Below are 25,000 nucleotides of genomic sequence, written 5' to 3'. Positions count from 1 at the left end.
CGTTCTTCTTCAGGATAATCTCATCGGGACGTTGCTTGCTATTTTCGGAAATGTGCTCGTCAGCATCTCCTTAAGTATTCAGGTACAGACCTCCACCAAAACCCTTAAATGTGATTAACATTATTAACATCAATGTCGAGTTATTATGAGCAGTTCAGTGTCTCATGTGTGTTTTTATGTAAGTGCTCCGTGTCAACACCAGGGTCACCGTGTTACTAACCCTGTAGTACAGTACACAGTAGTACACAACAGTACACAGCAGTACACAGTATTATCAGCTGCAATAGGAACGTATAAAATAATACAGTTATCAGTGATATGTTTCTCTATTGCTCATCCTGTCTTTACATAATATCTCTACTGCAGCACATTGTTTTGCATCCTGTTTGGTGGAAGCGTACTATACATGTGTACTATACATGTGTACTATACATGTGTACTATACATGTGTACTATACATATGTACTTTACATGTGTACTTTACATGTGGGCATTGTTAAGTACACTGTGTGACACCTGCATGCCTCTCACATGCAGAAATACAGCCATGTGAAGTTAGCAGGAACCAAGGACCCGCGAGCCTTCTACCGGACCAGAACCTGGTGGAGTGGTTTTGTACTGATCTGTCTCGGGGAGGGAGCCAACTTTGTCTCGTTCGCCTTCGCCCCCCTCGCTCTGATCTGCCCCCTGAACGCCGTGTCTGTCCTCAGTGAGTGTGACCGTGTGACGGTCTACGCTGCGTACGCCAAGCTAGCTTAAAGTGAAATTTGCATTAACGCCTCGCTCTACTCTCTGTTTACAGCGAGCTCAATTTTGGGTTTTATTTTTCTGCGCGAGAAATTGAAGCCAAAGGACTTTGCAAGTAAGTTGAGCGTGTGTGTGTGTGTGTGACCGGAGACACTCCCGGGTAATTATCATGACATTTGTGCCATTGTATGCAAATTCTAATCAAACTCCTGCCGAACCTGTCAGACACCATACTGCTCAGCTGCTGCAGCGTGACGTCTGAAACGACACCAGTGTGTTCATGTTCAGGCCTCGCTTTGTCGAGAAAATATGTAAGACCATTAAAAAGAAAAATGGTAAAAAGTACTCTTTGTTGATTTCACTGCTGTCTTTCTACTGTGTCCCGAGTCACTGGACCTGCATGTAACGTGTGTTCTGTGTTGCTGCAGAGCGCTATGGGCTGTCCTTCCTGGGCTCCGTTCTGACCATAGGTGGAACGTTCCTCTTCGTCGTATTTGGACCAAACTCTCATGAAAAACTCCAAGCAGAGAACATCGTGGCTCACCTGGTGGACTGGCCTGTTCTCTTGTACCTGGTAAGACCACGTTCAGAAGCTCCGGGCTCGATACGCAGCACTACAGTGTACCTGTTGAACCCGCAGTGGAGGAAGAGAACGTCTATTCGTGAACGCCGTTTCTCCCATCGAGCTGATCTCGCGTGTGTTTCTTCACGTCGCGTAATCGCAGGACTTCTGTCAATGAAAGGCCCTTGCATGTCCAGTCACAGTATTATCCTGATGATCATAAACGTATTCTGAGGGACGAACGCTTTCCTACAAACCTGTTTTGACCGCAGACAGTTTCTCAGACGTTATCGACCCTCCGTCGTCGTTCATCACGAATATCGGTCTCCGGCTGACATCTGGCAACGACCGCAGCGCTTCCTGTTTTTGTTTCTTTGATATTAATTTGGTGTTTATTGTCGCTTTCGCCCTCATTGACAGCTCCTGGAGATCATCACGTTCTGCCTGCTTTTATACTTCTACAAACGGCGCAACGCTAACTACCTCGTTATTATTCTGATGCTGGTCGCGCTACTGGGTGAGTGTCCGGCATTAAAGAGCGTCAATTTCATTCAATCTACATAGTACACGCTATTACCATACTTTATCATACACCGCCACGGACGTCTGACGTTCAACACGCACCGCGGCGCCTCTCCTTCGTTGTGTATTTAATTGTCGGTGTTCTTCGGCGGACAGGCTCGGTCACGGTCATCACGGTGAAGGCGGTGTCGGGCATGCTGGTTCTCACCATCGAGGGCACCATGCAGCTGGACTACCCCATCTTCAGCGTCTTGTTTGTGTGCATGGTGGCTTCTGTGGTCTTCCAGGCCGGGTAAGTGATGGCAACATGAAAGGAGAAGTATTTACTGAAAGGTGTTTCTAGAGCGGTGGCTGCAGTACGCTGCAGTGGTCAATAGGTGACGTTAAAGGAATACTTCACCCACAAAATGACCATACTGTATATCAAATACTCGCCCCGTGTTACCCTGAATCATTGAAGGAAACGTAGTTTTTGCTCACATGCCTCCACGGAGAATCAAACACAGGTATTCCAGGTAACGCTGATGAGTACTTGATCTACAACTGGTGGTTCTGTGGGTGAAGTATTCCTTAAAGAATACTTCTTTGGTGTTTTTAAACTGTTTTCCATTTCTTCTGTGTAATCTCCTCTTTAGATTTCTCTCCCAAGCGTGTAAGCTGTACGACTCCTCTATGATTGCCGGCGTCAACTACATCCTCTCCACCGTCTTTGCCGTGATTGCCGGTGAGTTAATGTGATTCTTAGCTGCTGATTTTCAGTTTTCAACTCTGGGGCCCGTTTGGACCTCTGCTGCACACCTTCTCACAGTCATCCAAGGTTTCTTCTGCTCTGGTTTTCAGGCGCCGTGTTTTACGTAGAGTTTAAGAACGAAGACGTTCTTCACATCTGCATGTTCTTGTTGGGGTGAGTGATTGTCCAGTGGCCTGTGACATTGTTTGTGAAGACCGTGGCCGAACAGTAACGCGCTCAGAAGACAGAGCTTTGATGTGAATGTGTGTGTATAATGTGTGTGTATGTGTGTGTCGACCTACTGTGCATTGGAATACTGACACGCGTGTTGTGCTTTGTACAGATCTGCATTCTGTTTCCTCGGGGTTTTTCTCATCACCAAAAACAGGAAAAGGACCAAGAGCTTTGAGCCCTATGTCACTATGGATATGGTTAATGGTTGGTAGAAACTTTACATAAATACTGAACCTTTTTTTACACGTCTTATGTAAAACTAAACGGTGTGTCTTCAGCAGACGAGACTCAGCATCTCGGGAACAATGACACTTTTTCCAGTTCAACGACACCCTTTTGCGTGGTCTGTTTAACACGCATTGACCCTCATCCTACCTGTTCTCTCCATCATCAGGTGTGCCGACTATTCACGACAAGGGCTTCTTTGTTCAGCCGGACACCAACGGTGCGTTCTCCTACGGCGCTCTGGTCAACAACGACGGAGCGGCTCCCGCGCCTCAACCGGTCCAGCTGGAACGACCACCGGTCCTAAAAAAAGACCTGAAAGAAGATTAAAGTATTTTTATTGGGTTTTTCTATAAACTATATTCAAGGACCTTGAAAGACCAAGATGGGTTTTCACAATTACACACCGTCCAGCTCAAAGGGTGTTTTGCTTCCCGTGGACCAGAGACGACCTTGGATCTTCCACTACTTCTCACTTCCATGACTGTTAAGCAGTTTAATGCTCGTTAATATTTGCATAAAGGAATCTGTTCTTCCATTGAGGATTGTGAAGATGCTCCTCAAAGATCTCTTATGTCGCTCCAGACTTGCCAATGAACGTTGAAGTATCTGCCTCCAGCTCTCTGATGTGAGCGGGTTTCACTCCACATCGCTGCCTCTCGTTCTTAGGGTCGCATTGTCTTACTGCTTCTCCTGATGTGACCAAAAGTGGATGCAAATCCTCTAATTTATTGTGATGTATTTATTAATTTTCAAGTTAGCTTTCGGTGTGCCTTTTTAAGACGTAGCTTTACGCTGGATGAATGACTGTCCGGCTGTACATAACCAGGTAGAAGCATCACGGTAGCAGTTATAACACTGTAATAACTACTGGAATAATAACACACAAACACGTTGACTCAGAGGGACGGGAGTCACCTTGAAATAACTGATGAACTTGAAATGTGCACTGTTGAGTATAAAACGGTGAATCTACTGCAAAAAACACACATTACTAAATTTAGTTTTAGTTAGTTAGTCCTTTAACCTGATGCCTTGAACGTCTCTGATGAAATGTATCCATGGATAATGTTTTAGGTGTTTTATGATGATAAAATACTCCATGATGGATGGATTAGATTCACTCCACAGCTACACATGTGGCAGTTCATTTCTACAGTGTTAATACAGCAGAGAGCCTTTCTTCAGTATTCACAAGTTAAGTTATATCACTTCTATCACACTTATGTTGTGTGTGTGTGTGTGTGTGTGTGTGTGTGTGTGTGTGTGTGTGTCATCATTACATCACTGTGTGTAAACCAACTGAAGCCTATCCTATTAAAAACTGCCAACTGATGACCCCTGAAGCGATGCTGTGAGAGTCAAACTTCAGCCCTGTGTCTCCTCTTAATGTCTTCTAGTTCTGCTGCATTAGTTTGGTGATCAAACTTAAATTAAACTGACGTCACTCAGCAGCGCGAGGGCCTGGCTTCTCTGTCCCAACTGCTTTGGTTGAATAGAGCAAACAATACGTGACCAAGAGGCCTAATCCCAACGTGCCCCCTAAGGCCTTAGACCCTGAACCCTCACGAACTTACTGACGTCACCTGGTGGGTGCGTGAGTGTGAGCCGTTTACTTGTTTTTGATGAATACATAAATATCCATCTTTAACCCTTAATGTGTCAGAGTTCATTTAATAAGACTTCGTCCTCTCTGTTTACCTTTACGTCTCCATGCGTCCACTGGTTTCCCGCGTGTTTAACGTCACATTGCAATGATTTGTGGGTAATTCCCATGGGCTAGTATCTAATGCTGACTCGGGTAAAGGGTTCATAACGGACCAGAGAGCCTTCAAACACTCGACACGTGACAGTGGAAGTCAAACGTCCACAGTGGGATTAGGGTTCATAGCGTCACAACCAACCTCTCTGACGTCACGCTGCCCCTCCCCTTCCTGCAGCCTCATTGGTCGCCGCGAGCCTCCACCGGCATTTGATTGGTCGCACCTGCGGGTGTTGACGCTGGAGCGGGCTGCGTCAGAGAGAGTCCAATAATCCATAACAACAAACAGCGACGCGTCTCTCAGCAGCCTGAGTCACCTGTAGACCCGGTGTCCGGTCCACTCCGGTCCACTGTCTGACTAAGTCACCTGTAGACCCGGTGTCCGGTCCACTCTGGTCCACAATGGGTCGTTTCGGCTTCCACTGACACCAGTGGGGTGAGTAACACAGACACCAACGTTAACCGGTGACTTCACCCGTTAGCGTGCAGCCGGGACTCTTCATTTGACTTTAAAACAGCTTTTGGCATCAGAAGCACCGTGTTTTCACGAGGGGAGCGCGTGTAGCAATTTTTTTTTTTGTGCACGAGCCGTTCCCGTGATCTTCAGGAGTTTCCTCGGAGCGCACGCGATGCAGACGTTGATGTCACGACCCTGTACCGGCCATTTAAACACTGTGGACGTGACGCTGCTGATGTGACGCGCTTCTTGCACACGTCACTCTACAGATATTAAATGACACAGTGTTGGTTTATAATCACTATGCATTTATTTGACGTCATCAGGTTCATGTTCAGATGGTTTTGTGATTAAACTGTTAAAGAAACCTTCGTTCGTGTTGAATGTCCACTAGATGGCGCTCTAACGACATCTTCACACCAGGGTCAGACATCTTCTTCTTCATCATAACCTTTTATTTTATTTTTACAATCATTGTTATTCCACGTGGTGCTTCCTCTTTTGATCTGTAAATCAATTAGTTGACATAAATATACATTTTTATTAGGAGAAAGTGGTGATTGCCCAAATATACTGCAATGGAACCATAACCATAAACATAACCTGACGGAGCGTTTGAGTCAGGAACGTCTACAACTAGATCACCATGAAGCCTCAATGTCCTCTCTGCTTTCTATTCATTTTGTTTTCCTCGTCTTTTGTTCTGTCCGTCTTTCTCTCTTCTCTCCATCTTCAAGTGTCACTCCGTCCTTCATCTTCCTTCTTTTCCCTCTCTGATCTATCCCTCAACCACAGTGTGGTATCACCACTGACACTTAAGTGAACCCTGTAATCTCCACTCACCAGTGTCTCACTACCTCATTCTCTGTGCTCATCATCCAGCCAGTGTGTTCACCAGTTACCTCCTAACCTCCCTTCCTCCTCAGTTCCCAGCCTCTGTGGTCCTCACCTGCCCGTCGGCTGACTTCCAGAAGGCCTCCAGCATGCTGCGAGAGAGCTCCAAGGCGTGGAGCAACGGCTCAGAGGCCTACAGCAGCGATCCCGAGGAGGACGAGGAGGAGGACATGGTGTTTGGGGAGAGCGATCAGGACGGCGTGGCGGAGGAGATGATGGATCTGAGCGACCTCCCCACGGCGCTCTTTGCATGCAGCGTCCACGAAGCGGTGTTTGAAGAGGACGCACACAGGGTGAGACGGAGCAAACTCACTTTCTGGGTCAAAGTGTGTGTGTCTGTGTGTGTGTCTGTGCACGTTTGAGTCATCATGCTGAATGTGTCAGCGGGTTCGAGATTCAAAGACTAGCAACACAAGCATGATGTCATCCACAGCTTTCGCTCCTGTCACAATCTCAAGCTGCGCTGCTGATTGCTCAACCGCAATGACACACACACACACACACACACACACACACACACACACACACACACACACAGATATATACACACCTGATGCATGTTCTTTTTTTGCCAATAAACATTAATGCAGGGCAGCGGATTACAATATGAATCATGAGCCATACTCAGCCTTAATCTATCTGCCTGTGCATATCATTCGATCATGTGGCGTGTTATTGACGCCCACTCGTACTCGACAGGTCTCATTCGAACATGCACACACGTGCTGAATGTATGTAGTGCTGTATGTATGTATGTAGTGCTGTATGTATGTATGTCGTGCTGTATGTATGTAGTGCTGTATGTATGTATGTATGTATGTATGTCGTGCTGTATGTATGTAGTGCTGTATGTATGTATGTATGTATGTAGTGCTGTATGTATGTATGTATGTATGTATGTATGTATGTAGTGCTGTATGTATGTATGTAGTGCTGTATGTATGTATGTATGTAGTGCTGTATGTATGTATGTAGTGCTGTATGTATGTATGTATGTAGTGCTGTATGTATGTATGTATGTATGTAGTGCTGTATGTATGTATGTATGTAGTGCTGTATGTATGTATGTATGTATGTATGTATGTAGTGCTGTATGTATGTATGTAGTGCTGTATGTATGTATGTATGTAGTGCTGTATGTATGTAGTGCTGTATGTATGTATGTAGTGCTGTATGTATGTATGTATGTAGTGCTGTATGTATGTATGTAGTGCTGTATGTATGTATGTATGTAGTGCTGTATGTATGTATGTATGTATGTAGTGCTGTATGTATGTATGTATGTAGTGCTGTATGTATGTATGTATGTATGTATGTATGTATGTAGTGCTGTATGTATGTATGTATGTAGTGCTGTATGTATGTATGTATGTATGTAGTGCTGTATGTATGTATGTATGTAGTGCTGTATGTATGTATGTATGTATGTATGTAGTGCTGTATGTATGTATGTAGTGCTGTATGTATGTATGTAGTCCCTGAAGGCCTCTCTGGGACGCGTCGAGTCCCGCCGTCACAGCTGTATCCGACTCCTCGGAGTGGGAACACTTGGGAACACTTGGGATCACTGGATCCGGTTTTCTGGAGGAGGATACGGAGCAAATACTTCTAATTTTCTGCCCCTCTTAATCCAATTATGCTGTCCTAGCATCCCTCCATCCATCCAGCTTAAGTCTCCCATCCATCCATGTCATATAGAAGCTGTCTTTTCCACATTTCTCTCTCCTCTTTCTGATCACTTGTTACCTTTCTTCTTTTAATACCGCCTCCTGTCTCTCTGCTGAGCGTTCTTTATTTATCCTCTCTATGTATATGAATGCAGAGCGAGAGAGGCTAAATCTGGCGCGTACACAAAATCCCTTTAAATGAATCCCTCGTTGCTTTGTGAGTTCTCCGTTTGTGCACCCGTTGCTCCTAGCGGTGGAGTCTGCCGCCTCCCCTCCCTTCCCCGCTTTGCCTCCTCGCTTCATTACGATTCACACTCCACGCTTTTAAGTGGAAATGCCACCCACGCACCCTTCAGTCGGAGCATGTCAATAGATTGTTCTCCGTGTGGTTCAATTAAATGAGCCGCGCTAAAAATAGAACTTTTGACATTTATTTAAACTTTCAAAATGAGGACAGGAAGGGATGAGGTACGACGCTGAAAGAACAGGCCGCTCGTGATGTTTTCAAAGCACGAACGGCTACTTTATGACACGCACACACACACACACACACACACACACACACACACACACACACACACACACACACACACACACACAAACCTTTAACCCCAGTGTCTGCGTCCTCGGTGTAGGACAGGAACATGGCAACCTACATTTGTGTGTCTCCTCCCAACGACGACACTACCTTCTGTTTCTGTTGCATGCAGGAGGACGAGCTGCTTCTGTAATCACACTGCTCTCTTAGAGAGACTCATATGTATAAGGAGCTCTTAGCAGGCTGTAAAAGCCTTTCCTTTCTTCTGCATCAGTGAAAAGACAGTCAAACCTAGTGGCACACTTTCTCTTTCATCTGCAGTATTTTGTTCCCCTGACCGGCTTTTATGTAGAGACGCCTTCAAAGTTTTAGGAAGTTCAGCTCAGGTCTGGTCAGATCAGCCCACCTCTCCGCTGAAATGATCGGCTTTATTATTCATTTCCTCATTAAAATTAGAATGCTGGTGATTAAATGAGGGCTGTGCAACCACATTTAATGATGTGAATGATCTCTCACGGAGCTTTATCATCGGTCTCTCTCTCAATTTGAAACATCAAATAGGAAGGCTATTATTTTTAATTGACCTCGTGTCATTATTACAGAGACATGCGACGTGTAAGTGAAGTTAAAACTCTCCTAACTGTCTAAAAACACCTCAGACAAAGATGCAAGTGAGTCCAGGACGTCATGTGCTGTATTTCAGTAATCACTAGAAAGTTGTCATTAACTAAACCAACTCCACCGACCTAAATCAAACCGCGCTGAAGCTGTTCTGGGTCGTTCCAGTTTGACTCGGATCATGCCGACTCACTCGTACCTCCCGTTAGCTTCCCTTTCTTCGGTTCTAGTTGTGGCCCGAGGGACGATGGACCACGTTCAGCGTGTGAAGACAACCGCCAGCATCGCGCAGCTGCAGCCAGCGTGGCTTCTGATTCTGACGAGATGCAGTACATGCAGAAGAGGAGCGGCGGAGGTGGAGACGGAGCGACGGGGCAAAGTGGTTTCTGTGCTTGTCGAGGGAAAAGGTCAGAGAAGCCGTCGTCGGTCGTCCCTCGTGGCAGCCGGCGTTCACCAGGCCTACCGCTGTCTGCAGACGGTGCTCTCCTCCATCTGTAACTGTGCAGTTACCACTGAATAATATAGCATCCACTAGATCACTTGTCCAGCATTTTCACTGTATATGAATATGAACACTATGTGTTGTCCAACCTGCTCCTGTTGGATGCGTGATCAGTGCAGCAGAGACAGAGGGCTGTGAGTATGTGAAAGTTGAGCCGCTTCATTGGACGCTTCAGTGCAACATGTTTGATGGCGTGACTCATAGATATGTGACCGTAGCGTAAGACCCCAGAGCAGTGTGTGAAACACATCAGGGACCGAAGATAGCGTGATGGAGGATGTGAGATGTAAAGTGAACGCAAGTGTGTGTGTGTGTGTGTGTGTGTGTGTGTGTGTGTGTGTGTGTGTGTGTGTGTGTGTGTGTTGTACTGTACAGTCAGCGTGCTACTGATATGTTTGCATGTGTCAGACGACGGCCTATTTATGGGCTCATCGGCCCCGAGGGGGTGAACTTGAGGCAGCGGGTGCTCGGCAGGCTGAAGGTCAGACATGATGAGAGAGAGAGAGAGAGAGAGAGAGAGAGAGAGAGAGAGAGAGAGAGAGAGAGAGAGAGAGAGAGAGAGAGAGAGAGCTCGTTTCGCCTTCATTCATCAAACTGAAGAAAGCTAAAAGAAACAAAATAAAGCTATTTTTATATATATTATATTTGAGCAGACAACAATGGAAAGCAGTTTGGTCTCAGGGTGGGAACGTATTTCGCTCCTTACATTTTGAAGAGTCTTGCAGGTTTTCCAGTAAAAATGTGAGCCGAGCTAATAAGTATCTGTAATATCTGTAACGCTAATTCATATGTTTGCATGAAGCTGTTGACTCATCAGAGGTCTGTGTGTGAGATCAACAGGTTAGTGGTGAGTGACTCAGGTAAACGACGAGGTCTCTTCTCAGACTGTGCTGAATCGACTTCTTGCTCATTTTCCTGTTTTTATCGGTGAGGATGGAACAAATTACGCCTTAATAACCCGCCGCGCTCCAGACACCACCGGCCAAGTGCCGGCTCCAGCGAGTCAGACCCGGCTTCCGCTTCATTTGCAAAAGCGCCTGAGACGGAGCCATCGTTAAGGTGATTAGTAACACCCGGCTCTCCGTGACGAGTCCGAGGCCGTGTGTGAAGCCACCCACTCATTCTTCACGTACGTCACCAGACACAGTTATGACTCCATGTGGGGACGTTCTGGACACACGACGGTCATTTCTGCACCTGTAGTACGTGGAGCCTTGTGGTATTGTTTGCATGGACGCTTCTTAAAGTACATGGTGATTTCAGGCCCGTCGGCCTTTTACACAGCAGCGGTTGATCTGATTGGTAAATGCAGGTGTAATGAATTGCATTAATTACAGCCCTGTTGCAGCGAGGTGGGCTTCGGCTGTGCTGTTGTGACACGCTCAATAGAACACGACCATAATTACATTCATCAGTTACATCTGTGTTCACGTCAGCCTCCAACTGATGGCTCCAAGTGGATGTCTGCCTCCTGGCAGAACTACAGAACTACAGACACACTAATGCATGAACGAACACCATCAGGTAACCTAACGGAGGAAGCTGATGGAAATGGAATGGTTCAGCTATTTTCTGACATGTTACCACTTTAACAGTTGTTGACGTCACTTCCTCTTTCCTTTTTTATAATGTACAGCTTCACAAGAACCTGCTTTTCATTTTGAAACGTTCTTAGTTTCTCTTCCGCATTTTCTTCAAAGAGACTGTTCCCGTTTAGTACTTAAATATCTCTGAGATACGATGTGATTTAATTAGCTCGTAATTATTAGTCTTTTCTGTCATATTGTACTCTCTGAACCTCCAACATGTCCGCCTCCTATTTAAAGCTCCTTCTCCCCTCGTCATGAGGAAACCGTTTGATTTCATAGTTTCTTAAATACTGTGCTACTCGTACAGCGTGTAGACCGTTCTGTGATCACGGTTGGTTTTGTGTTGCTTTGATAAAGAGAGGCTCTTCTGGCCCCGCCCTCTGCCACCACACAGGGGCTGACGATGAGATCCAGCTCCGTAAGCTGCTGTGTTTGTGTTCTTAGTCGTGCTCCTGTGAGTCTATTTAAATCCAGATTATTTTCTGGTTCAATCGGTCTAAAAAAAGAAACGTTCTGTGGGCGTTTTCAAGAATAGCGGTTCACAATACGACAACAGAACACGGTCTCTGATTCCACTGAAGTATAAATGGACTCCTGTGAATTGGGGCGTAGCTGCAATCAGTCCATGAAATAGAAAATGTTCTGCAGATAATTGCTTTTAGGTACGAGTGTGTAAAATGAATGAGGAGCTGAAACAAACCCACGGTGGTGGATCTGACCGTGAGGATTGAAGAGAACCGGTCCGTCTGTACTAAAGATGTGTTTAATGGAGGGTTCTGTCTGTAGAGAGTCTGTTGGACCGTGTTGTTCGTCTAGAAGTGGTCACTCCACTGTGTCGTACTGTAGCTCCACTTTGTCCTGAATCCTCCTTCTTTCCCTTCCTGTTCACTCCAGAGCTCTGAGGACGCTTCCGTGTTGTGTCGTCTGCTTCTTGTTCTTCGTGAGCAGACGGAGGCAGACCGCTTTCCAAATCAATTTCTGCCGGTTGTCATTTACAGAAAAGGACTATTGACAGCCTGTTGTTGATTCTCTTCACTTGTCTGTCGCTGTTGTTACTCTGCTGGATAAAGGAAATCCAGTCGTGTCTGTGACTCACCCCAATTCAATTTACTTTTCTTTGGTTCTTCTTTGTTCCTGTTTTCATTTGTTCATTTCTCCCACGAGTGCGTTTTCATTTACGTTGTCCTTTGTGTGCGTCTCACTGTCTCACTGTCTCACTGTCTCACTGTCTCACTGTCTCTGTCTGTCATGTTGCAGTCAGGTGACCTGTACTGAAGGTATTGGTGTCTGGGGGCCTCTGTGGTGACCTGTCCCTATGATTTGAACAGATTGAGAGTCTGTTGCTCTGCTGGGTTGTCTGAAAAGATATGGATTGCTTATGAATCGTCCTTTAAAGTTTGCATCTTTACACTAATTGTTCTCATACATGTTTTAAATGTAACTTAAAAAGAAGAAGCTCTTCCTCTCATGTCTATGGTTTTTATATCAGGAACTGGTCCACTTGTTCTCACAGTGTTGTGTCTGGAGCTCTGAGACCTCCTCGGGTTCCTCCCACCACTTCTCTCTTTCCCCTCTTTGTTGTGTCTGGTGTTCAGTGCGGCGATGCCTGAATGCGGGTCGGAGAGTCCGCCACCAATCCAACGATTTGACCTGATTTCAAAGCAAAGCAATCAGTGGAACCATCGGCACGTGACTCTGTGCTTCGTCGTTCCTCCTCCTCTTCCTCCTCCTCCTCCTCACACAGCTCTATGGCAGCTCATCTCTCCGGCTCCTAAGCTGCTGCACTGGGTTAAAACATTGAACAGCTGCTGGTGTCCCACCAGATGTGGACTGTGAACCACACACACACACACACACACACACACACACACACACACACACACACACACACACTCACTCTGCTGCCGTGTCCCATGTTTGGACAGTGTTTGTGATGCTGTTTGTCAAAGCACACTGTACGTGAAGCAGCTTTTATTGTTTATTCACTTATTTACCTATCGATGTTATCGAAAGGTCTTCTCACACCACGATCTGAAGGGCCTCTGGTGCAGCCTGAGATGCTGGATTGCGTATCGGTGAGTACGCGAGTCTATGCACTGATCCGATATCACGTTATCACGTTATCCTATCATTTATAAGCTCATTTTCTCTACTCAGGAACAACAACACATGTGAACATCCTGCACACTAGTGCTGCACACACTCTGGTGCACCCTGTCTCTCCTCTGAACAACACATCCGAACCAGTTGAGGAGGACTAGTTCATGCAGCCGATAGCAGCCGGGGGGGGCGTCACAGTCCTGCAGGGCAAAACACAGAGGTTACATTATGATGCGTTCAGGCTCCATTCAGTGAAAATGGTGATTGGGCGAAGATACATGATGACGTGTCATGATGTGTTCAAATGTAATCTTGTAAAATATTGTTTTGGAGAGAAACCTGAATAAATACAGGTGTTTTTAGGACTCTGTATAATATAAAAGAGAGATTATGACCTGTTTGACTTTGTTTTACTGTACTGATATCTGAGTTCTAGAAGGAGGAAGATGATGCTGAACATGTCCTCTGGTCTCAGAGGTGTGCCTGACATTCAGCTCCTCTCTGTGTTTTCTTCAGTGTTTCCTGCAGACACCTCCTGCTCGGCCTCTGATTGGCTCTGACCCTGATGTTCTCCTTCGCTGAATGCGGATGGAGAGAGAGAATATAAAATAAGGCGTTTTAAATCTTACCCAGAGTTCCAACTCAAGCAGCATCAGAACCTTAAAACATAATAATTCAACATAAAGAGAATGTTTTTATTAAATACACACCTGTATGGAGCATTATCCTCCTACGACACGCTCAACATGCTTTTATTCTCAACTAGTATTTCACTTTTATCCTAAATATTCATTCATTCACTTTAAGATCGGGAGGAGAACATTAGATATGATTTATTAAGAGATAGATCCTCAGCGTATCTCCTTTTATGTAGTCTGATCAGAACCAAACCAACAACTGTCATCAGATTTTAAATGAAAGGCTGCTGAATCCTGATTAGTGCTCAGGAGTACATGACATCACCTTTTTGCACCGGAGCCCTGCCCACGGACGAAGTATAGATGTAGTCGTAGTCTGAAGGAATGTTGGACGTTCTTCCTGTGCAGCTGCATGATTGAGCACATTTCATGCTCATGTTGTGTTAATTAGCAGAAGAACGGTTGCAGTCAGAGTCGGCCTCTGTCACTGCTGATTCAGGCTCGATTGCCAGACGTCGTGTAAAACTTTTCTGTCAACATTTAGTTTTTCATCCAGATCACTAAACGCTGCAGCCGACAGGTTCTCTCCATCACGTGTCGTCCTGTCAGCTCGTCTGCAAAACCCAAAACCACCAGATGAAAAGCATGTCGGGCTTTGAAGGAGTGTTGATCGCGGCTACTTGTGCAAATTTACATTTGATGGCTGCTGTCTGCTCCTCAGGTATTCATGCTGTCCTTTGCACCTGACAGATCTCCCCCCCCCCCCCCCCCTCTCTCCCCCCTCTCTCTCTGTCTCTGTCTATTTTCACTCATCCTCTCACTACTTTTATTCCCTCTGTGCCACCCTGGCTCCTTGTGCTTCTTCGCTCTTTCTCACCTCCACTCTGTAGATCTGTCTCTCTGCCCTGTAGACACTCTTTTATCCTCCCATCCCTCTGTCTCCTTCTGTCTCCCTCTGTCTCCCCCTGTCTTCCTGTGCCTGTACTTGGCTGCTTGCTTTATAAATAGCTTGGCCTAGATTACAGCAGCTGCATTGGCGCTGGCACCGGGGGTTGGTTTGGCTGGGCCGAGAGAGGTAGCCTGGTGTAACGAGAGGTTGGCAGAGAAGGGATGGAGTGTGTGTGTGTGTGTGTGTGTGTGTGTGTGTGTGTGTGTGTGTGTGTGTGTGTGTGTGTGTGTGTGTGTGTGTGTGTGTGTGTGTGTGTGGATCATATTGATAGTGCACCTAGAGCATATGTGCATGCCTGCAGTCTTCATTCCTTCCATTATTCTGCTGTTACATCACACGCACACACAATTTCTATTTTGGGTGAATTCTTGTAGTGAATAAATGTTTGTGTGTGTGTGTGTGTGTGTGTGTGTGTGTGTGTGTGTGTTCGGTTTGAATTTACACATTTAAGCACAATTACACTACCATATTTAAATGCATATTTGTGAATTTGTCCTTGTTTGTGTGTTGGATGGTCTGGTTGGTGCATGAACATGCGTGTGTGTGTTATGAACATGTGTGTGTGTGTTCTGAACATGCGTGTGTGTGTTCTGAACATGCGTGTGTGTGTTCTGAACATGCGTGTGTGTGTTCTGAACATGCGTGTGTGTGTTCTGAACATGCGTGTGTGTGTTCTGAACATGCGTGTGTGTGTGTTCTGAACATGCGTGTGTGTGTTCTGAACATGCGTGTGTGTGTTCTGAACATGCGTGTGTGTGTTATGAACATGCTTGTGTGTGTTCTGAACATGCGTGTGTGTGTGTTCTGAACATGCGTGTGTGTGTGTTATGAACATGCGTGTGTGTGTTATGAACATGCGTGTGTGTGTTCTGAACATGCGTGTGTGTGTTATGAACATGCGTGTGTGTGTGCTCTGAACATGCGTGTGTGTGTTCTGAACATGCGTGTGTGTGTTATGAACATGCGTGTGTGTGCTCTGAACATGCGTGTGTGTGTTATGAACATGCGTGTGTGTGTGTTCTGAACATGCGTGTGTGTGTTCTGAACATGTGTGTGTGTGTTATGAACATGCGTGTGTGTGTTATGAACATGCGTGTGTGTGTTATGAACATGCGTGTGTGTGTTATGAACATGCGTGTGTGTGTTATGAACATGCGTGTGTGTGTTCTGAACATGTGTGTGTGTGTTATGAACATGTGTGTGTGTGTTATGAACATGCGTGTGTGTGTTCTGAACATGTGTGTGTGTGTTATGAACATGCGTGTGTGTGTTCTGAACATGTGTGTGTGTGTTATGAACATGCGTGTGTGTGTTCTGAACATGCGTGTGTGTGTTATGAACATGCGTGTGTGTGTTCTGAACATGCGTGTGTGTGTTATGAACATGCGTGTGTGTGTTCTGAACATGCGTGTGTGTGTTCTGAACATGCGTGTGTGTGTTCTGAACATGCGTGTGTGTGTTATGAACATGCGTGTGTGTGTGCTCTGAACATGCGTGTGTGTGTTCTGAACATGCGTGTGTGTGTTATGAACATGCGTGTGTGTGCTCTGAACATGCGTGTGTGTGTTATGAACATGCGTGTGTGTGTGTTCTGAACATGCGTGTGTGTGTTCTGAACATGCGTGTGTGTGTTATGAACATGCGTGTGTGTGTTATGAACATGTGTGTGTGTGTTATGAACATGCGTGTGTGTGTTCTGAACATGTGTGTGTGTGTTCTGAACATGCGTGTGTGTGTTATGAACATGCGTGTGTGTGTTCTGAACATGTGTGTGTGTGTTATGAACATGTGTGTGTGTGTTATGAACATGCGTGTGTGTGTTATGAACGTTCGTATATCAGCCCACCGTGATGATCCACTGCCCTCCTGCTCCTCCTGCTCCTCCTCAGACTCTACTTCAGAGTTCAGGTTCTGCTCGTCTCAGTGGCTCACCTGTGAGCATGTGTGCTGCCTCTGTGCCTCCTCGTCTCCTTTCTGTTTAATTTGCATGATGCACTCTGAGACTCTGCAATATCTCGACGTCTGTGTGCCTTTAGGCTGCAGGTACAGTCTTCATTCATTCATTTATTTTTTTATTTTAAATGAATAAATCTGATTTCCTTAATATAACGATCTCCTTTGTTTCTTATGTGCATGCTGTGACACAATAAGAGTGGTCTCTTTAGTGTCTTTCATTACACATTCAGCTGAAACATCTGGATCATCCTTAAAGTTTGGTAGTCGGCGTAGTAAAAGGTTCAAATCATCCGCATCTTGTGAGAGTTGATAAAGAATAAAGAACTTGTTGTATTTTCCGACACGGAGTCTTGTTCGGGGCGGGCCGACTGTGAGATCTAACGGAGGGAATTGTGAATGAGGAGCAGAGAATTGACAATGAGGAGGAGTAGGAGAGCTGCAGAATGAGGCCAGAGAGGAAGAAAAGTGCTTCATCATCCACAGTGCTCCATCCTACTCATCAGTAGTGACGAACGGGATCAGAGGAGCGCTTTGATAATCCAAAACATCACACGTCCAGTGAGCTGTTCTGTATGTCTGTGGAAAGTGTTAACAGCGGCTCCAAACCTTTCTATTTCCAGACGTCAGCCCGACCGTCACGCTCACAAATTCATGTTAATGTGGACGTTATTTAAAGGTGCTTCATGCGAGATTCTATCGCCTCTCACCCGCTCTCAAAATGGCGACGGCTGAGCTTGCAGCTAACGGCGCTAACGGTGCTAACTACAGCAAAAATGATAAAAGGACTTGTGTTTATTTAGTGCCTTTCTAGTCTTCTTCTAGTCTAACCCTTTTCTAGTCTTCTGACCACTCAAAGCACTGCGCTACATGTCAGTTCGTCATCCATATCTATTAACATTATTATTGTTCCGTTTGGCTGATGACTTCTCTGCTCGCTTGTTGACTAGTGTTCACACACTTCTGTGCTGCACAGGCAGCCACTTGTAGATATCTTGTTATTGCGTATCCTTTTGTTAAACCCTGTTCTTGTTTTTTTTTTTAATTCATCTCCACAGTTTTTCCACACATCCCATGGCAACCGCAGTTCCCCTGGTTACAAGCACTCGCTGCTAAAGCGTGCAGCAGTGACACTCGAGTGGAATAAGATAAACTACACCGGGTTGGACTTGATTAAACTTTGTAAATACTGAGAAAAGAATTGTCCAACAGGCCCTGAATCAATGGTCACAGCGTTTGGCGAGCTAAGGCGACACCAGAGTCCAGAAAACCGAGTGGGTTCAAAAGAAAAGGCGGCACAGACGCTCCGCTTCATCACTCGTGAGCTTGTGATTAACAAGCTGTGGGGGTGATTTTGAAATAAAGTTTAAACCTGCCAAGTAACATCTCCTCTTGAGAGAATGAACCGGACTATTTACTCCCAGTGCATGAAGCAGCTGACCATGCAGCTCAGGCTCAGGCCCACATGACGGTGTCTGATATTGGGCATTTGTGGCGTTAACAGGCGGGATTTTTCCAGGCCGGGTGTCTGGTGGAGGAATGTCACAGTCATCCTCACATATCTCACTCATGTTCTCCGTATGCACAGCGTGGACAATGCCTGACACACACGGACGTAAATAGCCCTCACCGCCCAGAGCCTTAATATTAATGGCTTATAGGGGACTTAGCTGTCTCGGCCGGCCGGGCAATTATTATTATTATTATTATTATTATGAAGCGAAGGGACGGAGAGAGACGGTCTGAGTGATGGAAAGAAGACATGGTTTTCTGTGGGAATGCTTTAAATGATTGGTCTTCAGCTGATGTGGAAACTCACACTGTGTCATCATAATTAAGAGCAAACGGAGCCGTGGCAGCGCCGGTACAGTCGGCTTCATCCGCCGCTTTATTGCCAGTGATAAAGAGCCGCGGTACAGTTAATCTCCAATCACCCAGTCAGCACTAAAAGTACCGCACCGCTCGCTAAGAACTTCTTTTCAAGCTTTCATATTTGAGTCTTTCCAGGCTCCACAAGGCATGTGCCCTTAAGACTCTGATGTCCGAAATAGATCTCTGTCAGTGTTCTGTTAGCGGCGCGTAGGGAGACGACAGCTCCGGCATGAACCCGTCAGCGTGACAATGTTGTTTGTCTGTTATTCTTAGGCCCGTGAAGCCACATCCCATGTCCACCGACTGTTCCTCCAGAGCACACAGCTGATCATGTAACGGTGCCCTGAAAGGAACATACGTGATCTGTGAGGACGCTGTGTGTAGTAAACAGCTTTTCAAACCACTGTACTTTGATCATAAGGATATTACCAGTAAGCTCTGGCTGCAATGTTGATAATCCTAATAATGTGGAACGCCTGGACAGTTTATTAATAGTGTTCCATTTGACTGCTTTGTGTTGAATTAATCACCAACTATTGTGTTAATCAATACATCGTTGAAGCTATTTATTAACATGTTCAGCTTCTCTGTTCATAAAGTGAATATCTTTGCTGTGTTGGACCGTTAGTTTGACATTAAATGTTCTTTGTGATGTTTGTTTGCTCACTGTTTTCTGATACTTACTATAATCATTGACAGATTAATTGATGACAACATTCATTTTTAGTTGCATTCCTACTGAGATATGAGCTTTTTGATGTGACTGCGTTGGGTTTAAGGTGATCTTTGAACCTGTACATGTTGTATAAGGCTGCATTATTCTAATAGAACTATTGCCTCACAGGCCTCTGCCTGAGCCTTAATAGCACCGTTATTGTAGGGCTTTCACATGACTTGAATGACTCTATAGAATATATAATATACATATATGTTCCTGGCATTATGTCCACCCCCTGTGGGGATATGCTCATTGTACTGTATCCTCTGCGGAGCCTCATTCAAAGGCATGCACGGTAACTAACGGGCTCTCTCGGTCAGGCTGACACTGACGGCGGAGTAACTTGATGCACTTGATGTTTGGCTGTTTAAATGTCTCAAACCGGTTGTGACACATTTCTTTCTCCGGCAGCTCGCTGAACCTAACGACACACGAAACGAAATGCAAGAGAAAGCGGAATAAACCGGACCGTGAATTCTGCAGTGCCCCCCTGCACGGATCGTCGAGCGCCGTAGTGGCGTAAAACACGACGAACGTGAAGATGGTGATGACGTCAATGTGGAGCCGGGGGGGGGGGGAGGAGAGAGAGAGAGAGAGAGAGAGAGAGAGAGAGAGAGGGAGGCTGCTGCAGCATCACTCTCAGCAGCGCGTCGGTGCAGTGAGGAGTCCGGCAGCAAGTCTCTCAGCAGATCAGAACCCGATCGGAACAGTCTGGACTTAAGCTCAAGAAGAACCCGGTAGACTCTTCGACCCCGCTGCTCGAGAGGAAGAGGAGGAGGAGAACGACTTTCACTCCGGTCCGGGTTTTTTTTTTGTACCCCCTGCACTCACCACGGAAGGGAATGCCATCGATAAACATGAAGCTGGAGATGGTGACCATCATCGCCTGCGAAGTAGACATCGAGGTGTTTACGTCAGACAAAATGCAGGTACGGTAAAAAAAAAAAAGAAACAAAGGAAGAGCGTTGCAACTAATCATTACGGTTGTGCCCTTGCGGTGTTGTGCAGCAGTTTGCTCGGGACCGACTGCACGCTGCCCTCTTTGAAGCGCATGCATGTCTTGGTGACGTTGAATGCAGACCCGGTCTCTCAGGCGAGCTTCTTTTTTTTTATCAATGGGAGCCGCAGCTCGCGTCTAGCAGCGTCGCGCACGCGCGGCACAGTTGATTGACGCTTGATGAATTGCAGAAATGGGTAGACATGGCACGAATGCACGCACGCACGCACACACACACACACCCGCACTCAAAAGAAGAAGCTCCTTAATGCACCAATTGTTGTGTCGTTGTGTACGTTTGGCAGCATGAGGTGATGGAGGCGATGCGTGAGTTGAATGGGAGGGTGTGATGGAGTGAATTGTCCATTCAAGGCACGCAGTGGTGGACAGACCTCTTCATCCCAGCAGCACTGCAGGTGCACAAGGTTAGATGGGATCAAAACACAAACATCCTCACATGAATGTATGTGATCATGAAGTATGAATACTCCAACCATGCTTTATGAACACCTGTGATTGGTGCCATAAGGATGTAGTGTTGAGTAAACTGACTTCACTGGAAGTACACTAAAGGTCGCTGACTTGAACACTCGTGTCTTATGGACTCTTCTGAAGGACAGGTACAGGTATATTCGATACGCAGCCTGTCAGTCACAGAGCAGGAAAGCAAGTTGCGCCTCTACGTGTTCAAAGGGAGCCTGGGGGACCCCGACCTTTGGCACCGACACCTGCCAGTTTTGGGTCTTAAAAGGCCACGCAGATGGTCCGCCAAAGCTCGGCTCACCCGCTAAACCCTTTGGAAATTCCATGTCAGAATATATTCCCTCACCTGCTGGTGGCTTGTCTGATTCGACTCATCACCAAAGAGACGGAGAGAGACGAAAGGACGGGAGGACGACTAGGACCGCGCTTCAGTGCCGCTCGGGAACACAAACAACTGTGATTGTGGCTGAATTCAGCTTTTTTTTCTCCTGCATCCAAAAGCTGCAGTTGCAGGTTTTGAACACGCTCCTCCCCTCAGCACCTTTCTCAGCCGTATTTCATCACTTTCTTTTGCAACTCCACGTGCATGATTACTAACCTCACACCAGCCGCCTTGAGGGATTTGTGCGGTTGTGTGAAATGTCCAACTCGTTGCGTCTGCCATGGCATGAATAGCACGTTAAAAGCGGCATGTGATTGTGATTTGTTGTTACTGACATATATCCTGCATGTATGGGCACAACAAACGGGCCTGTGATCCACCCCGGTGGCCTGCGGTCCCCCAGCGGGGCCAGGCAGCTGCTGCTCCCAAATCTCATTACACTTTCTAACCACTGCAGACCAGTCAAGGTGAAAGACTCCAGTGTGTCACCCTGCAGTTGTCCTGTAATTATAGGATAGCGGTCATAATCTTTTCAGATTTCCAAGAGACTGTGGGTGAAATAGCTGTCTGAAACCTCAGAGGTGTCGATTGTGCTGGATTTCTTCTGTATTCAGCTGATGATCACGACAGCGAATGCCCCTTCGTTTGGGGGGGGGGGGGGGGGGCTGGGATCACGCTTGCTATTTATTTATCTGTGGTTTACTTATGTTAGTGAAACCTGGTCCTGAGGTCAGACAGGCTTCACACGGCGGCGCAGTCGTCTCTAAAGCTTCCTGTCAAGCAGCTCTTATCAGCCCACCTCTCCCAGACTCGGCCAAAGAAAACGGGGTCTTTGCACAATTAAAAGAGCAGACAGAGGGCTGACTTTGGAATGGCACAAAGAACACCACTAATCCTGCTTTCTGGCACACAGGGAGTGATGGAGAGCGCCGGGGGAGAGGGCAGATTAAAGCAGGACACGTGGGGGGGGGGAAAGGCCTCTGATTGAGCTCACCTCCCTGTCAGCCTCCTCTTGTTTTTATTATCATTCAACGAGATCTGAGCCAGTCTGAGGCCTTTGTTGTTATTCATATCTCCAAATGTTGAAAATGAGAAAAACTGTAATCTCCAGGCTCCTGTTTTTGTTGCAAAGCACTTAAGATGAACTAATATGTGGATTGCTGCTCTATATACATATATATATATATATATATATATATATATATATATATATATATAGACCCTTCACAGAACGATTAGGCAGTGGCAGAGGTGCTTAAACTGGCGACATGAAGAAAATAAGTGAACGATGGGTTTTTAATCAGAGGAGATGCTGCGCGGCTGGCTGTGGCGGTTTTGGAGCCATTGTTTTGACACGGTTGAAATGGCTTTGCCTTGGCTCCATCCCAGCTGGTTACATCATTAATGAGCCAAACACAGAGGCTGTGGACAGAGCAGGTTGTTGTTGTTGCAATAATGGCCGAGCTGGTGGTACAGTGGCCTTTCATACCGAAGTGCTTTGTGTTTATTTTGGAGCAAAACAAAAGGACCATTGTTACCGCAAAGGGTTAGTGAGGCCAGAGCTGTGGGCAGACGCTGGAGTGTGTACCTGGACATGTAACATGTATGTGAACAGTGGTCATGACACTGTTTATTACCTGGACATGTAACATGTATGTGAACAGTGGTCATGACACTGTTTATTACCTGGACATGTAACATGTATGTGAACAGTGGTCATGACACTGTTTATTACCTGGACATGTAACATGTATGTGAACGGTGGTCATGACACTGTTTATTACCTGGACATGTAGCATGTATGTGAACAGTGGTCATGACACTGTTTATTACCTGGACATGTAGCATGTATGTGAACAGTGGTCATGACACTGTTTATTACCTGGACATGTAGCATGTATGTGAACAGTGGTCATGACACTGTTTATTACCTGGACATGTAGCATGTATGTGAACAGTGGTCATGACACTGTTTATTACCTGGACATGTAACATGTATGTGAACGGTGGTCATGACACTGTTTATTACCTGGACATGTAGCATGTATGTGAACAGTGGTCATGACACTGTTTATTACCTGGACATGTAACATGTATGTGAACAGTGGTCATGACACTGTTTATTACCTGGACATGTAACATGTTTGTGAACAGTGGTCATGACACTGTTTATTACCTGGACATGTAGCATGTATGTGAACAGTGGTCATGACACTGTTTATTACCTGGACATGTAACATGTATGTGAACAGTGGTCATGACACTGTTTATTACCTGGACATGTAGCATGTATGTGAACAGTGGTCATGACACTGTTTATTACCTGGACATGAAGCAGCATCAGCAGACGACAGCTCACATGGTGAAGGTCATTGCACGTTGGCAGGCAGTGAGTGCGTTACAGAGCAGAGTGTGACGCAAACCTTTACAGTTACCTCGTATGTTCAATGTGATGCTGGCGTCTAATTTATTTATTTATTTATTTATTTACTTGTCAGTGTGACGGTTGCCCATTTATTTGCTCTTTTATACAGGCATGAATAATTAATGTCAACCTGCTCTTTCTCTTGATAAGTGCCTCTCTGGCTGCCGTCTGTTGCTGAATTGAATGTGTTTTAATTGGGAAGCATTGGGAGAAAAGACATTATTACCCATTTACACACTATTGTAGAGAAACGTGTTATAACACCAGAGAATGGCTGCTTTGTGAGCCACAAAGGACAGCTGTTTTCAACTTCAGCCTGCTCTCCCACACACAGACCACTGTGTCACAGTCACACACTCCACAGTCACACACTCCACAGTCACACACTCCACAGTCACACACTCCACAGTCACACACTCCACCGTCACACACTCCACAGTCACACACTCCACCGTCACACACTCCACAGTCACACACTCCACAGTCACACACTCCACAGTCACACACTCCACCGTCACACACTCCACAGTCACACACTCCACAGTCACACACTCCACAGTCACACACTCCACAGTCACACACTCCACCGTCACACACTCCACAGTCACACACTCCACCGTCACACACTCCACAGTCACACACTCCACAGTCACACACTCCACAGTCACACACTCCACCGTCACACACTCCACAGTCACACACTCCACCGTCACACACTCCACAGTCACACACTCCACAGTCACACACTCCACAGTCACACACTCCAACCACAACAGTGAGTCAGCGGACTCACAGACAAACACCTCTGTCAGCAAACACACACAACTCGTCGCCGAGGACACCTGGAGAAGTTTCCGTCCACTGGGTCACTTTCCATTTGTCCCTCTGTCTGTCTGTCTGTCTGTCTGTCCTCTGTCTGTCTGTCTGTTTCTCGCTCGCTCTCTGTCTGTCTGTCTGTCCTCTGGCTCTCTCTCTGTCTCTCTGTCTGTCTGTCCGTCTCTCTATCTGTCTCTCTGTCTGTCCCCTGTCCTCTGTCTCTCTGTATGTCCTCTGTCTCTCTGTCTGTCCTCTGTCTGTTCTCTGTCTGTCTCTCTGTCTGTCTCTCTCTCTGTCTGTCTGTCTCTCTGCCTGTCCCCCTGTCCTCTGTCTCTCTGTATGTCCTCTGTCTCTCTGTCTGTCCTCTGTCTGTTCTCTGTCTGTCTCTCTGTCTGTCTCTCTCTCTGTCTGTCTGTCTCTCTGCCTGTCCCCCTGTCCTCTGTCTCTCTGTATGTCCTCTGTCTCTCTCTCTGTGTCTGTCCTCTGTCTCTCTGTCTGTCTGTCTCTCTGTCCTCTGTCTGTCTCTTGTGTCATATGTCCGTCCTCAGTCTTTGTCGTCTCATAACTTTTGGTTGTAATGAGGAAGGAGGAGATATTTGATGACTAATCTGCTATTTGCA

General features: G+C 46.2%; 3 protein-coding genes across 5 annotated transcripts in view; 2 read left to right on the top strand and 1 right to left on the bottom strand.

Annotated features, from left to right (window-relative positions):
• nipal3 (NIPA like domain containing 3) overlaps positions 1-4,139 on the top strand; it is a 4,551-nt gene extending 412 nt beyond the window's left edge. The window contains exons 2-11 of the mRNA XM_068726502.1: positions 14-82; positions 538-709; positions 803-862; positions 1,176-1,321; positions 1,730-1,826; positions 1,988-2,123; positions 2,467-2,555; positions 2,672-2,735; positions 2,905-2,999; positions 3,190-4,139. Coding sequence (XP_068582603.1) covers positions 14-82; positions 538-709; positions 803-862; positions 1,176-1,321; positions 1,730-1,826; positions 1,988-2,123; positions 2,467-2,555; positions 2,672-2,735; positions 2,905-2,999; positions 3,190-3,350 — 1,089 coding nt within the window. The 3' untranslated portion in view covers positions 3,351-4,139. The remainder of the gene's footprint in view (positions 1-13; positions 83-537; positions 710-802; positions 863-1,175; positions 1,322-1,729; positions 1,827-1,987; positions 2,124-2,466; positions 2,556-2,671; positions 2,736-2,904; positions 3,000-3,189) is intronic.
• The window catches only part of grhl3 (grainyhead-like transcription factor 3), a 31,026-nt gene extending 25,955 nt beyond the window's left edge, over positions 1-5,071 (bottom strand). Inside the window, exons 1-2 of one of the 2 annotated variants that reach the window (XM_068726499.1) lie at positions 4,925-5,071; positions 3,171-3,335 (exon numbers count right to left, since the gene is read on the bottom strand). The gene's annotated coding sequence lies outside the window, so the exon portion shown is untranslated. Of the gene's footprint in view, positions 1-3,170; positions 3,336-4,721; positions 4,792-4,924 lie in introns of those variants that run through there. The other variant, XM_068726500.1, reaches the window with a different exon arrangement.
• Positions 5,072-5,122: 51 nt separating this feature from the next.
• Positions 5,123-25,000, top strand: part of rcan3 (regulator of calcineurin 3) — a 33,809-nt gene continuing 13,931 nt past the window's right edge. The window contains exons 1-2 of one of the 2 annotated variants that reach the window (XM_068726503.1): positions 5,123-5,218; positions 6,166-6,426. In XM_068726503.1, the coding sequence (XP_068582604.1) occupies positions 6,223-6,426 (204 nt within the window). In that variant the 5' untranslated portion in view covers positions 5,123-5,218; positions 6,166-6,222. Of the gene's footprint in view, positions 5,219-6,165; positions 6,427-19,898; positions 20,207-25,000 lie in introns of those variants that run through there. The other variant, XM_068726504.1, reaches the window with a different exon arrangement.

This window comes from Cebidichthys violaceus, unplaced genomic scaffold, assembly GCF_023349555.1.
Source record: "Cebidichthys violaceus isolate CVI_PGR_0920_01 unplaced genomic scaffold, fCebVio1.0.p SCAF_39, whole genome shotgun sequence".
NCBI classification, from domain to species: Eukaryota; Metazoa; Chordata; class Actinopteri; order Perciformes; family Stichaeidae; genus Cebidichthys; species Cebidichthys violaceus.
Note: the sequence above shows the minus strand (reverse complement) of the source record. Positions and strands in the feature narration are given on the sequence as shown.